We start from the raw sequence: 13,468 nt of genomic DNA on the forward strand, positions 1-13,468 counted from the left end.
TACTCTATTTGATTTTCAAGATATTGAACTTTATTTTTTCTATTTCACAGAGTTCTTTTTTCCATGTACTTTTTGTCCAATAATTTTTTTAATAATCAGATTAATGTTTATTTTAAAATTAAGAATTATTTATATTTGCTATATACTGAGCTGAAACATCCTTCTGTGTAGTCATGTAACACATTATTTTAAAATAATATATTTTAAACAGGTGGATGCAGGAATTAAGAGTTAAAACAGAGTCTTGTTCCATTTAAGCTATCTTTATTTCACATTTATTTGTACACAATAAATACAGTTAAACATCCATGGGTGTGTAAATACGACGCCTGGCAGCCTCCGCATAGCCGACGCTGTAAAACGTGGGAGTTTTTACGTCCTTTTTAAAAAAAATGAATTTCAGATTCTGACTTGATGCATAATCAAGACCAGTAAACAGGTTAACAAAAAATTCTGGAATGGAAAGAAACTTTAGTTATTCTTTTAATACAACAGGGTAAATGCAAACTTCAAAAATAAGTTTGATGTCATTCAGATCTCAAGGAGATCAACGAGAACGCAGCGTCACGGCTGACGGATACCTCTTTTCCTCTGATCAGATTCAGCTACAGTTTAATTGTTTTTGTTTTCTTAAAATCCTAATTCTAAAAACAAAAAAGGGGGAAAAAGCTGTGCCATTACTTGCACAGATATCCATCTCTAAGCTCTCCGTAAACTATCAATACGATCGATAAGTCATATCTCAATCAAAGACACTACAATGGCTATTTACGGCTAAATAACAGGAAGTATTGATACCAATACGGCTGGTAAACAAACATCAAACAGGAAATATTGAACAAAACATCCACAATACTGAAAAGGAATAAGAAGACATCAGAAAGTGCTTTTAAACTGGACAGCTAGCAGCTCAGGATGGTTTCCTCCTTAAAAATAAAAGGCATCTTTAAACTGCACATGCTCAGTGTAAACTGTCCTCCCCAACAGCAACTGTTACTGGCATCATTAGTGTCGTAAAAACAGTTTTTTTCTGTATTATGCAACATAAAAACAAAAGAGTTAGACTGTGTGTTTGTGTGTTTACGTGCTATGTTTCCCACTTTAAACTTTTCCTAAACATTAGAAGGGGAAAAAAAGATAAGGGATCCAAAACAATCACAGGTAAAAATTGCCACTTTTCCCTTGTTTGTGTAACCGCGAGCGGTCACGTGTGTCGGCGGAGAGGACCAGCCTCTTTTGGAGACTTTTGGTTTGCTCACAAGTGCAGCTCTGTTGCATAGACGTGAATCTGATGGTGGTAACAAAGAGCTACGACGTGAGACACAACGGGGGCGAAATCATAACTATAACATAAAAAATTCTTTATTCAATCCATAAACGAGGAGAAATTCTGCAGCTAAGGCATCCATAACACGATCAGTTAGAAGTGATGTTTTCCGACGAGCTGAAGGAAGAACTTATCTGTTTTCTTGCAGAGACTTTAATGTGAAACCGGAGCCAGGAGGCAGTTTATCTTAAACATAATCGACTAATGAAGCCAAAAAAGAAGTGAAAACATGTGCAATACCCGTGTGGAGCACGGGCAGCCTAAAGATCGCTCAGGTGAAAACAGAAAATTGATTTATGGTTTGCTGATGATGTGATTAGCGATTATCAGACTATTTTTGCCCATTACTGCTCACAATTTCTTTGTATTTTGACTTCAAACAACATTTTTTTTTGCGATTAAGTGTCAACAGAGATACAGAAAAGTGGTTACACCTAAAAAGCAAGGTCACTGAAGGCAGCGGTGTGGTTGTACAATGGTGCTGTAACCTTGTCCTGTCACCAGGGGGCGACGTCAAAATATCTGCTGTTGTCTTGTTGGCCCTTGGCTTACGGTGCATTCCAGATTGAGTCGGAAGTCGGGAATTCCTGAGCTCCCAGTAGTAATTTTCATCTGGAACTCCCCCTCAACTAGTATTTCCTTCTTGGAAAGTCAGAGCAGCCTCAACAATCCAAGATGGTGACAGAGAACATAAACATAATCTGCTCTGTCACTCACCTGTATTTGTGACTCATGATATAAGCCACACGCTAAGCACTTACCACATTCTATCAATGAACGTGCTGCAGCTAAAATAAATCCCATCTTACTTTGCTTTTCTGACTTTCCTGCTGGAATGCACAAACTCGGGAATGACGTCACTGCCAAAAAGGACCACAGACATCAGAACATTGACACAGCTTCCAGGTTGGAAAAGTGAAGCAACAAAAAAAAACCTGTACTCTATTTACAGGCCACCAGGGGGCGACCCCTGCGTCTGTAAAAGACTTCTGGTCCTATAGAGGTCTCTGGGACCTCTGTGAACAGTTCCCTGATGTGTTCAAGGGTTCAGTTTCTCTTTTCAGAACACAGCTGAAATCATCAAGACTCACTGAAGGGGTGTGAAATGTGTCTAAATCTAGGGAACACAGGCCTGATCGACGATATGTTCTGCAGACTCGTGTCTTTGTTCATAAACAGAAAAATGAAGGTAAAACACAAACGCTTCCTTCAGTTTGACCTCTCAAAGGTCAAGGTCAGTCCAGTCTAACATGTTTTACTTTAACATGAAACGCTGCTATGACCGAGTCTCAAACAACAGAAAATCCAGGGTCTGCTCATCAGCTAACCACTCTGTTTTATGCTGTCGGTGCGTTAAATATCATGAAACGCCTCATTCAGTCAGCTGCATGTTCTTTAGAACCAAACTGGCCGCTCGAACTGATGAATGATACCACACTGAGCTCTCTGCAAGGGAACGAATGAGCTCGACTCCCTAAAATATCAGCCAGCGAGTCCAAACACACTGATTTTTACTAACGGATAAAATGATGCTAACTTTTCTATCAACTTCTTTTGCTCGTTATCACCTTATTAACTGTTCGGGGGTGAGAATGAAGCCTTGTACAAACTCTGGGTAAAGTAGTGTTGAGAAACGAGAACACTGAACGGGAAGTTAAAAGAAAAAGGCGCAGCGGTGTTCCTTCTCCGAGTGGGGGGGCTTCTTCCGTCTCCAGGCGTCTTCAGGAGTTTTTAAGTTTCCTTTGGGAGTGTTTTACGAGTCCCTGCTCGAGGGGGTGCCGCCTTCACACCAGTGTGATCTCAACCTCCTCTCGCCACTTCACCTGCCCGCGAGGATGCTGCTTCGGGGGCGGAGGTGCGGCACGTACCTGTAAAAATCCACCGGCTCAGTTAAAATGAAGATAAAAAAGTCTGCTGTCATTTATGTCACCACAGAAGGTTTTACTCACGGGTCGGATGGTGCCACCGCCGCTCTCCGGGTATTTGGGGGGTTGGGGGGAGCTTTGTGCTGGACCTGAAGAGGGCAGAGGAGGCAGATTATTATTCACACCGGCCTTTTTTCTTACAGATAACCACTCACAGACAAACCAGAGATTCTTACTGTGAAAGGGGCTTTTGTGTGGAGCCGGCGGCGGTCTGTGGTGTCCGTTGTGATAGGAGGGTGGTCGGCCAATGGGAGAGGCTGTGGCGCTGCAGGGACTCGACACTGGAGAGGACACGGTGGGGGTCTGAAGGGGGCTGCTGTGGAGAGGTCCCGGCTGGAAGGGACCACGAGGGGAGCGGACGCACTGAGAGAGTGTGGACGGGGAAGCCTTCAACACAAACAGTGGACAGGTGTGCAAACTTTAATATTTTATATAAAATAAAAAGAAATAAATTATTTAACAACACAGGACTTAGTGTCACAAATAAGTTGCTACAGTAGATTTGTACTGCGCTGATGTAGAGGCAGCTGATCCAGGGGGGGACACAGTGTGTGTGCGTTCAACCAGAAGAACTTTAATTGTGTAGAACATGAAATTTAAGTCAGCGTGAGCCTACCTGTGCGCTGCCGTCTCTTTGCCCATCTCCATTCTCGCTGGTCACGGTGAGATCCTCTGCAAGAACTGCGGGGAACACACCAACAACGCCGTTAAACTCGCCCTCCCAGAAGCCATCGTCCTCGTGGGTCTCTCTGCTCAGGATGCGGATGATGGCGCCTTCTGGGAACGACAGCTCATCTTCCGTTTGTCCCGCGTAGTCGTACAAAGCCTTTGCGAATGAAACTGCAACACAGACAGTGGCAACGAGGGTATTAAACAAAGCAGGAAATCAAAACTCCGATATTATCTGGTGGAGGCGGATCTCACCACTGGAGTCTCCGTTGACGGAGCCGGTTGGGAGTTCGGTTTCAGGTTCGGTGGAGTTGCTGGAGGAATGGGATCGGGCGTCCAGCGCGGCCAGCGACTGCAGCATGCTCAGCAGGCTGTTGGAGGAGGGCAGCTGCAGGTATTTCTCTGGGACGTAGCCCACCTGTCCGCTACGGTTTCTGGCCTGGAAACACAGACAATGCACACAGCCATCACAGCACTAAAACAGATCTATATAAATGATATTGCTCACATTTTTATGTATGATTATATTCATTAAAATAAATACCCCATTAAAACACTATATCTGTATGAAAAGATAATCACCTAAGTAAATATACATAAAATATTGCACCTGAATTGCACCCATGTCAGCAATGGGACTCGTAAAGGAGTTTAGGATGTGTATTTTATATACGCATATCTACTTTTGTCACCTAAAGTGCAGCTCCCAGGGCAGATTTTGACCACAGCAGAGGTTTCAGACCTGAACTGGCACTGAAAAACAATCCAGGCAGTCAAGTTGAACTGAGAAATCCATAAAGCTGAGAGCGTAACAGATGCAAAACAGTCGGAGGGAAGCAAAGAAGGAAGGAAGGAAGAATTTAGCAACTCTGGAAAGTTATCTCAGCAGCATCATTTCACCAGCCATATTGAGGCAATCATGAGGTGAACAGCAGCATTTGATTTTCTGTAAACTTCTTACCTAACTTTAAAGGCCTGTTACATGTTACATGACCTGTTGCACAGGGCTATCATGTAGAAAGGGAGGTTCAGACCTGCGGGTGTTTTATAAAATAAAAATCCTGGGTCATTCCACACACACATGACCCCACATGACCCCGTTACAATCAGCTGAATATATATGTGTAATAACTTTAGTACATTTTTAGGAATTATAGGCGCAGAAAGTGCATAGTGGTGGGTTGAAATGTAAAACTTTTTCAACTGCGCTTTTGAAGATTCATAATTTTATAAGTACAGGAGATATCTATGTGAAATTAACAGGGCTGGAAAAACACATTAAAGCTCTGGTAAAAAACAAACAAACAAAAAAACTGCAAATAATCAACTTTAACCCACATGCCACAATCTAAAGCCAAAATCTTGTTTCCTTTAATCAACTTTGAGTTGTTTCAAGTAGTTTCAAACAGCAATCCTGCACCAATTTAATCTCTATGATGTGGAGAAACAGAAGCAAACATCGGTGCTGCCGGATGTTTTGTGTGTTTTCTATTAATTCACCGGCGAATACAGCATTTTGAGTAAAACTCTCAAAGCTCTTAACATGTGTGCTACCAAGTGAGTGCAAATGAAACTTCTCCATATTTATACCAGGATCATCTTCTAGCTGGCATCTGTCAGATATCAGTTAGGTAGATTTTGCCTGATGCTGCCGGATGGCTTTTGATGGCCTCTAAAATGACTGAAATAGACCAGGTAATCACAGATAAAGAAGACTGCAGATACTATGTCTCTTTTCATAACCTTATGGCTCAAGATGAATAAACAACAAGTGTTTGGACTTCTAAAACGAGGCGAAACTCTTTGATTTAAAGCACAAGACAAAACGAGAGCTTGGAAGCAAAAGTAAATGGAAAACAGTGACAGTCTTTTCCAGATTACTGTGTCTGTATCTTGTCTTATAATCACAGGTCATTTAGCAGTGAGGACAATGAGCTGAGACAATCTTTAAAGCACGCGTTTATCTGTTTACACTTCCTGGAAGTGTGAAGTTCAGAGGAATAAGTGCGTGGTGTGCATTAACAATAAAAATGGAAAATGTCATTATATTGTGCAGATACTCCTCTGTGTTTAGGACAGCGACTAGTTAAGATATGCTTTTTAAAAGGTGTGTGTGTATATAAATATATATATATATATGTATGTGTGTGTGTGTGTGTGTGTGTGTGTGTGTGTGTACTGAAGTGCAAATTAAAAGTAGAGGTTGTGCATTTGTTTAGGAAGATAAACAGTCTGATAAAGTCGGAACAAACACGAGCTGGAAATAGTCCCACGGTGAGGAAATGAGACGACACATCTGTAAATAAAAACTAAAAATGGGAAATAATCTAAGTTCCTGTGCAGGGCGAGGAGTACAGTACAAAGTCAAGAGTTCACTGTTCTGCCTTCAGGCTCATAGTTCAGACTAACAAAGATAAAGACCAATCACGCAGGACTTATTATGTTTCCTGCTTTGACTTCTTACCCAGACTGTTCCATAATGTGTGTGCAGCACTTTTGTGATTAAAATCTATTTAAATTAGTCGTTTATTTCAGTGCAGACAGATTATTGACACTCAAACAATGGAGCTACTTTGTCTGTTACTTACAAATTTTTAGAAAATTAGAAAAAATTGAACATTTTTTCCTGCTTGTGTATCAATTTAGAGGAAAAGTCATCCCCCAGCTTCTCAAGCTTCATAATCCAGTGATCATGAATGTCTAAAAACAAAAAATCTTTTCTGCATCTGGTATTGTTGAGATGTTTAACTCTGGACCAAAATGGTGGATCTGCTCTGCCTAAAGCCGCTTTGAGCATCAAGGTCCTGAGCCCAGTCCAGTCCGGGCTTTTGTGGCCACGTGGCCCGGCCAGCTCAGCTTTCAGGATGCCCGTGAGCTGCTTGTTCCACTCGTCTGATTTTGTATTGATTGTTGTCTAAACAAATGAATCTGTCATCTGTTGAGCTTTGTTCCACTTCTCAACAATCTCCTCTGATCTGTTTTCATTACAGCATTTTATCTGTGGTTTCCAACCTGTGCAGTTCAAACCTGAAGGATCCACATTTTCACTTCACCTTTCTGTAGAAATTGATTTTCCAGTAAACTGATCAACACCTCCTGCCAACTAAATTAGTCAAACACGTACCTTATTTTATGCTACAAAATTTGTATTAAAAGCAACCCAAACACTTTGAGATTTGGATTTTAATAGTTTCAAAAATTATTCTTCAAGTTTTACTTGAACATTTTAGAGAAATCATGTTAAGTTCTAAATTTTTAAGGTTGGGGATTTCATTCCATGCGTAATAAATACGAGTTTATTTTCCCCAATAATCACTAAAAGCAATCGCATGTGATATTTTATGCATTTAATAATGAATAAAAAGAGAAAAACATCAGTATTTACCGTGTCTGAGTCGACAGGCTGGAACATGAAGTCTGGTGCTTGCTGGAACGCCATGTTCTTCTGCACAAACAGCTGCTGGTGAAACTCCTGCAGAACCTGCATGCGTTTCAAGGGAACAGACAAAAATATACATATATACTTATTTAAGGTTTATCACAAGCTTACAAATCAGCCCATGTCTAAACCTGCATAATTAACACTTAGTAAAGCCTTTAGGGTTCAGGCTTGCTCCCTATTTAGTTTTAATTTCTTGCCCACATTTATTTCTATTTAAAATTAACTTTAAAAAAAAAAAAAAAGACCTCCAGCTGAATGAATTGTGGCCAGTGATCCGTGTAGCTTAGGGCCACATTTATAATTTTTTATTTTCCATTACTCTGTCAGTTTATTTCTGTTGTATTAAGTTATTTGATTTGCTTATGAAATGAACCCAAATCAGCTTTTTATTATTTTACACAAGTCAAATAAAAGAAAACGGCAATAACAATTAAGAGAATGACCATAAAGCCGTTTCTGGTTACTACCAGCTGATCTGAATGCTGATGACCACTCTGGTGTTTGTGGTCACAGCCTGACATTAAAAACGTATCACAGGCTCGAGTTCACCGCCTGCCTATTTTCACACAGACTATTTTTAACAAACGCTCACCCTCCAGCTGCTGAAAGCTTAAAGAGACAGTTAACAAATGACATAAGATATCACTGTAAGTAACACAGGTGAAGGTACAAAGAGTTTTAATTCTAATTTCAGGTTTTTTCTAAAGCCAGCTAAAGCAGCCGGGGACTGGACCACCACCTGGACCACAAAGCTCTCTGCCCACCCGAGGGAGGACGAAGTACCTGTGTGGATATTTTAAGCTGAACTCATGGGGCACAGCTATCAGCTGTTCTGGAAAAACAAGAAACCTCCCCAGTACTGGTCCCAGGCTAGTAACTTTGGTCTTTTGAATTGTACTTAAGTTTGGCCCCTCATCAAGAACCAGTTGCCTTGGGGAGACCATACCAGGGGACAGCATAGCTTCTCCTCCTCAACTGTGATCATTCACAGAAAGGAAAGGAGCCAGTGCAGGTGGTTTGACTGGCATCTGAAATAGGAGGCCTCCAGGATGTCTCCTAGACGAGCTGGTAAGGGCAGACCAAACACACACTGGACACATTGGGACACATTATGCATCTCGGCCGGCTCGCCGTGGTATCCCAGTATTCGCTGCCTGTCTGTTGTCAGACGCATTTGTGTGACCATAAATACCACTTAAGTGGGAAAAGGAACTTCTGGACATCTCTGCTTGGACTGCTGACTCAAGTGTCAAAAAATGATTTGATAGAGGAACTTGTATTGGAAAAAAGAGGAGCAGGGTATTGATCCCTGTTGATTTACCCGTCAGTCTACAGTCATACCTTTACCTATGGCTAAAATCTGACACAAATGAGCATCTTCTGAAGGATGTCTGAGCTCTGCCTTAGAAACATGATGAAGAGCTGAGTTATTTGGAAAGCTACTCGTTTACACCGAAAGGCACCAGAGTGGCGGCTCACTGTTCTCCAGGAAGAGCAGGAGTAGGTGGCTGGGGAGGGGGACGTCTGGGCATCATGACCGGACTCAGATAAGCAGCAGAAAATAGATGGAAGGAAATCAGGTTTAGTAATATCAGTTTTATATTCTTTCATCTTGTACACCGTATCAATGCCTCACATTTTAATCAGGCTTCCTGTAGAAAGAAGATGCTGCTGCGTCTCTGCTCACATGGAGAGGCAGAGGTTGAGGTTGTGTGTGAGAAATATATTACTATGAATTACTAGGCTAACAATTACACCAAACTGCCAGGCTTGACACCATCTGAAAAGTAAAATGAGCATAAAATGAGCAGCTTACCCAAGCCAAGTTAAATAGTATCCCACAAGTAGCTCATTTTACTTTTGCTCCCCCAACTTATTTAATCAACCAGCCACAGTGTGGAGCTGAGATTCCAATCAAGCTTAATCAAACAATTAAGCTCTCTCTTTCATAGATATAAATAACTGCTGCTAGCTATGATGTTTAAGGAGTGAATAGTGAACTTCTTTTAATGGTGTGTTTAATGAATTTTATTTAATAACTTGTGACCTTTGAGTCCCTTCCTTGCAAGAATTATGGCCAATGACGGAAATGTATGTATTACATTTAAGATTGGAAAACAATGTCAATGCCACAAACGTGAGTTGTCATATACATCTGTGAGTTAATCTGCACAACCGTGTGCACATGTGCTCTGTGCATGTACACACACAAAGAATTGACCTTCGTTCCTTAAATTTGTAGCATTGCCTCGGTGCTGACTGATGGTGCTCAGTGGCTTTTGCTTCTTGCTTTTAAATCAGATGTCACTCTCAACATAAACACAAGCTACAGCAGCCAAGCAGTCTTAGCTGAGGAAACAAAGATACATTTCCTCATTTAATGTAAAATATTGTGGTGATGTTATGTTATATTAGGCAGGCAGCTGGCCAAATAACACTGTGACAATCAAAAGTATATCTATTTTGAACGCCTCAGCTGGAAAAAATTCAAAATGGTTTATAAAGTTGGCCACAGGTCTGTATGTAAATGGGAGTTAAAACATTGCTTCATATTTGGATATGTATGATGTTAGTGTTTCTAAAATACTAAAAAATGTGTTTATTAACAAAGTAAACTAAAAATAGACATTATTAAATTTGATACTTTTAACTACTGAATTGAACATAATATGAAATAATGTGTTTCCACTGTGGGAATGATGGCTCCAATGACAAATAACTTTCAGATTAGTAAAGCTATATTTTAAATTTTTCTAGTTTTCCATTTCTATTTAGATGATTTACATTTCTATTTCTATTTAAAATGAACAGGATCATAACAAAATAACACCACTGCAAGTGTAACAAAAATATGTTGAAATCAAATGGTATGTTATTTGAAATCAATATGAAACAATGACACATGCATTTTATACAATTTTTTTTATTGATTAAATTTTTCCCAATGGTCCAAATTAGTCTGTGATTGGCCTTATTGTCCAACAAATCATATCTCTATACAAATATATGTGACTCTCAAATATGATTTAAATGGATCATTCCTCACTTGATGACAAATTATCCATTTAAATATTTGCAGAGTCCTAAACTTGATGCCAGTGAACTTATCAGCGGTTGGTTTTAAAAAAAAGCCCAAAAAATCCCCTATGAGCAAGCACTTGGCGACGGTGGGGAGGAAAAACTCCCTTTTAACAGGGAGAAACCTCCGACAGAACCAGGCTCAGGAAGGGGTGGCCATCTGTCGCTGCCGAGTGGGCTTAAAATGTTCACTGTCCATCCTCCTTCTGACAGGAACTTCCTACAGACCAGGTTTGAATGATGCCTGAGTGGACATACAAAACTCACAAGTTCCTGGCTCTCACGGCTCCTATGCAGAGGGTTAGTCGAAGAAGGAGGGGCATCGCGAGGGGCGTCGGGGGACGGGGGACTGTGCCTCACTGCCCTCCACTAAACCCGCCTTCAACCGAGTCGAGAGAGCCGGGAACTTGTGAGGTGTGCAGTCCTGGTGAGCCTCCACCTTTTATAGGTGGGTGCAGCCTCGACTGTACAGAGACAGACCAGACCAGCTGCACCACACAGACACTTCAAACCTCATCTGAGGACAAAAAACATATACATACATATATATATATATCTTACTATTAAAAAAATAATAAAGTTAGGGTTCCTTTACAAAGTCAGAAGGAGGGAGGCACTAAGGCACCACCTTCCGCCCCTCGACGCCCTCGCGGTGCCCCCTCCTTCTGACAGGAACTTCCTACAGACCAGGTTTGAATGATGCCTGAGTGGACATACAAAACTCACAAGTTCCTGGCTCTCACGGCTCCTATGCAGAGGGTTAGTCGAAGAAGGAGGGGCATCGCGAGGGGCACCCGGGGGACGGGGGACTGTGCCTCACTGCCCTCCCCTTCTCCAAGAAACTCGTCTTCAACCGAGTCGAGAGAGCTGGGAACTTGTGAGGTGTGCATGTCCTGGTGAGCCTCCACCTTTTATAGGTGGGTGCAGCCTCGACTGTACAGAGACAGACCAGACCAGCTGCACCACACAGACACTTCAAACCTCATCTGAGGACAAAAAACATATACGTACATATATATATATATCTTACTATTAAAAAAATAATAAAGTTAGGGTTCCTTTACAATGTCAGAAGGAGGGAGGCACTAAGGCACCGCCTTCCGCCCCTCGACGCCCTCGCGGTGCCCCCTCCTTCTGACAGGAACTTCCTACAGACCAGGTTTGAATGATGCCTGAGTGGACATACAAAACTCACAAGTTCCTGGCTCTAACGGCTCCCATGCAAAGAGTTAGTCGAAGAAGGAGGGGGCATCGCGAGGGGCGTCGGGGGACGGGGGACTGTGCCTCACTGCCCTCCCCTTCTCCAAGAAACCCGTCTTCAACCGAGTCGAGAGAGCCGGGAACTTGTGAGGTGTGCATGTCCTGGTGAGCCTCCACCTTTTATAGGTGGGTGCAGCCTCGACTGTACAGAGACAGACCAGACCAGCTGCACCACACAGACACTTCAAACCTCATCTGAGGACAAAAAACATATACATACATACATACATACATACACACACACATACACACACACATACATATATATATATATCTTACTATTAAAAAAACAATAAAGTTAAGGTTCCTTTACAATGTCAGAAGGAGGGAGGCACTAAGGCACCGCCTTCCGCCCCTCGACGCCCTCGCGGTGCCCCCTCCTTCTGACAGGAACTTCCTACAGACCAGGTTTGAATGATGCCTGAGTGGACATACAAAACTCACAAGTTCCTGGCTCTCACGGCTCCTATGCAGAGGGTTAGTCGAAGAAGGAGGGGCATCGCGAGGGGCGTCGGGGGACGGGGGACTGTGCCTCACTGCCCTCCCCTTCTCCAAGAAACCCGTCTTCAACCGAGTCGAGAGAGCCGGGAACTTGTGAGGTGTGCATGTCCTGGTGAGCCTCCACCTTTTATAGGTGGGTGCAGCCTCGACTGTACAGAGACAGACCAGACCAGCTGCACCACACAGACACTTCAAACCTCATCTGAGGACAAAAAACATATACATACATATATATATATATCTTACTATTAAAAAAATAATAAAGTTAGGGTTCCTTTACAATGTCAGAAGGAGGGAGGCACTAAGGCACCGCCTTCCGCCCCCCGACGCCCTCGCGGTGCCCCCTCCTTCTGACAGGAACTTCCTACAAACCAGGTTTGAATGATGCCTGAGTGGACATACAAAACTCACAAGTTCCTGGCTCTCACGGCTCCTATGCAGAGGGTTAGTCGAAGAAGGAGGGGCATCGCGAGGGGCGTCGGGGGACGGGGGACTGTGCCTCACTGCCCTCCCCTTCTCCAAGAAACCCGTCTTCAACCGAGTCGAGAGAGCCGGGAACTTGTGAGGTGTGCATGTCCTGGTGAGCCTCCACCTTTTATAGGTGGGTGCAGCCTCGACTGTACAGAGACAGACCAGACCAGCTGCACCACACAGACACTTCAAACCTCATCTGAGGACAAAAAACATATACATACATACATACATACATACACACACACATATATATATATATATATCTTACTATTAAAAAAACAATAAAGTTAAGGTTCCTTTACAATGTCAGAAGGAGGGAGGCACTAAGGCACCGCCTTCCGCCCCTCGACGCCCTCGCGGTGCCCCCTCCTTCTGACAGGAACTTCCTACAGACCAGGTTTGAATGATGCCTGAGTGGACATACAAAACTCACAAGTTCCTGGCTCTCACGGCTCCTATGCAGAGGGTTAGTCGAAGAAGGAGAGGCATCGCGAGGGGCGTCGGGGGACGGGGGACTGTGCCTCACTGCCCTCCCCTTCTCCAAGAAACCCGTCTTCAACCGAGTCGAGAGAGCCGGCAACTTGTGAGGTGCGCATGTCCTGGTGAGCCTCCACCTTTTATAGGTGGGTGCAGCCTCGACTGTACAGAGACAGACCAGACCAGCTGCACCACACAGACACTTCAAACCTCATCTGAGGACAAAAAACATACACACACATATATATATATATATATATATATATCTTACTATTAAAAAAACAATAAAGTTAGGGTTCCTTTACAATGTCAGAA

At 42.7% G+C, this 13,468-nt stretch overlaps 1 protein-coding gene across 1 annotated transcript; it reads right to left on the reverse strand.

The window, feature by feature from the left end:
* Positions 1 to 242: 242 nt before the first annotated feature.
* On the reverse strand, positions 243 to 11,777 carry LOC146379596 (F-BAR and double SH3 domains protein 2-like). The gene is made up of 6 exons (XM_084940885.1): positions 8,843 to 11,777; positions 7,307 to 7,402; positions 4,177 to 4,360; positions 3,429 to 4,092; positions 3,277 to 3,341; positions 243 to 3,195 (listed from the first exon to the last, which is right to left on the reverse strand). Exons 1-4 carry the CDS (start codon positions 8,972 to 8,974, stop codon positions 3,854 to 3,856), a joined length of 651 nt encoding a protein of 216 aa, XP_084797011.1. The 5' UTR covers positions 8,975 to 11,777; the 3' UTR covers positions 243 to 3,195; positions 3,277 to 3,341; positions 3,429 to 3,853.
* Positions 11,778 to 13,468: the final 1,691 nt, after the last annotated feature.

Source organism: Perissodus microlepis, chromosome 10 (assembly GCF_051167445.1).
Source record: "Perissodus microlepis isolate ML-2025 ecotype Zambia chromosome 10, ASM5116744v1, whole genome shotgun sequence".
Taxonomy (NCBI): domain Eukaryota; kingdom Metazoa; phylum Chordata; class Actinopteri; order Cichliformes; family Cichlidae; genus Perissodus; species Perissodus microlepis.

Excerpts from the sequence above, each read along its gene's own strand:
- LOC146379596 (XM_084940885.1), bottom strand. The coding sequence starts at position 8,974 with ATGAAAGAATATAAAACTGATATTACTAAACCTGATTTCCTTCCATCT. Across the intron at positions 4,361-7,306 it reads AGCCTGTCGACTCAGACACG|GCCAGAAACCGTAGCGGACA; the intron begins GTAAATACTGAT and ends CTGTGTTTCCAG. Across the intron at positions 4,093-4,176 it reads CGTCAACGGAGACTCCAGTG|TTTCATTCGCAAAGGCTTTG; the intron begins GTGAGATCCGCC and ends TCTGTGTTGCAG.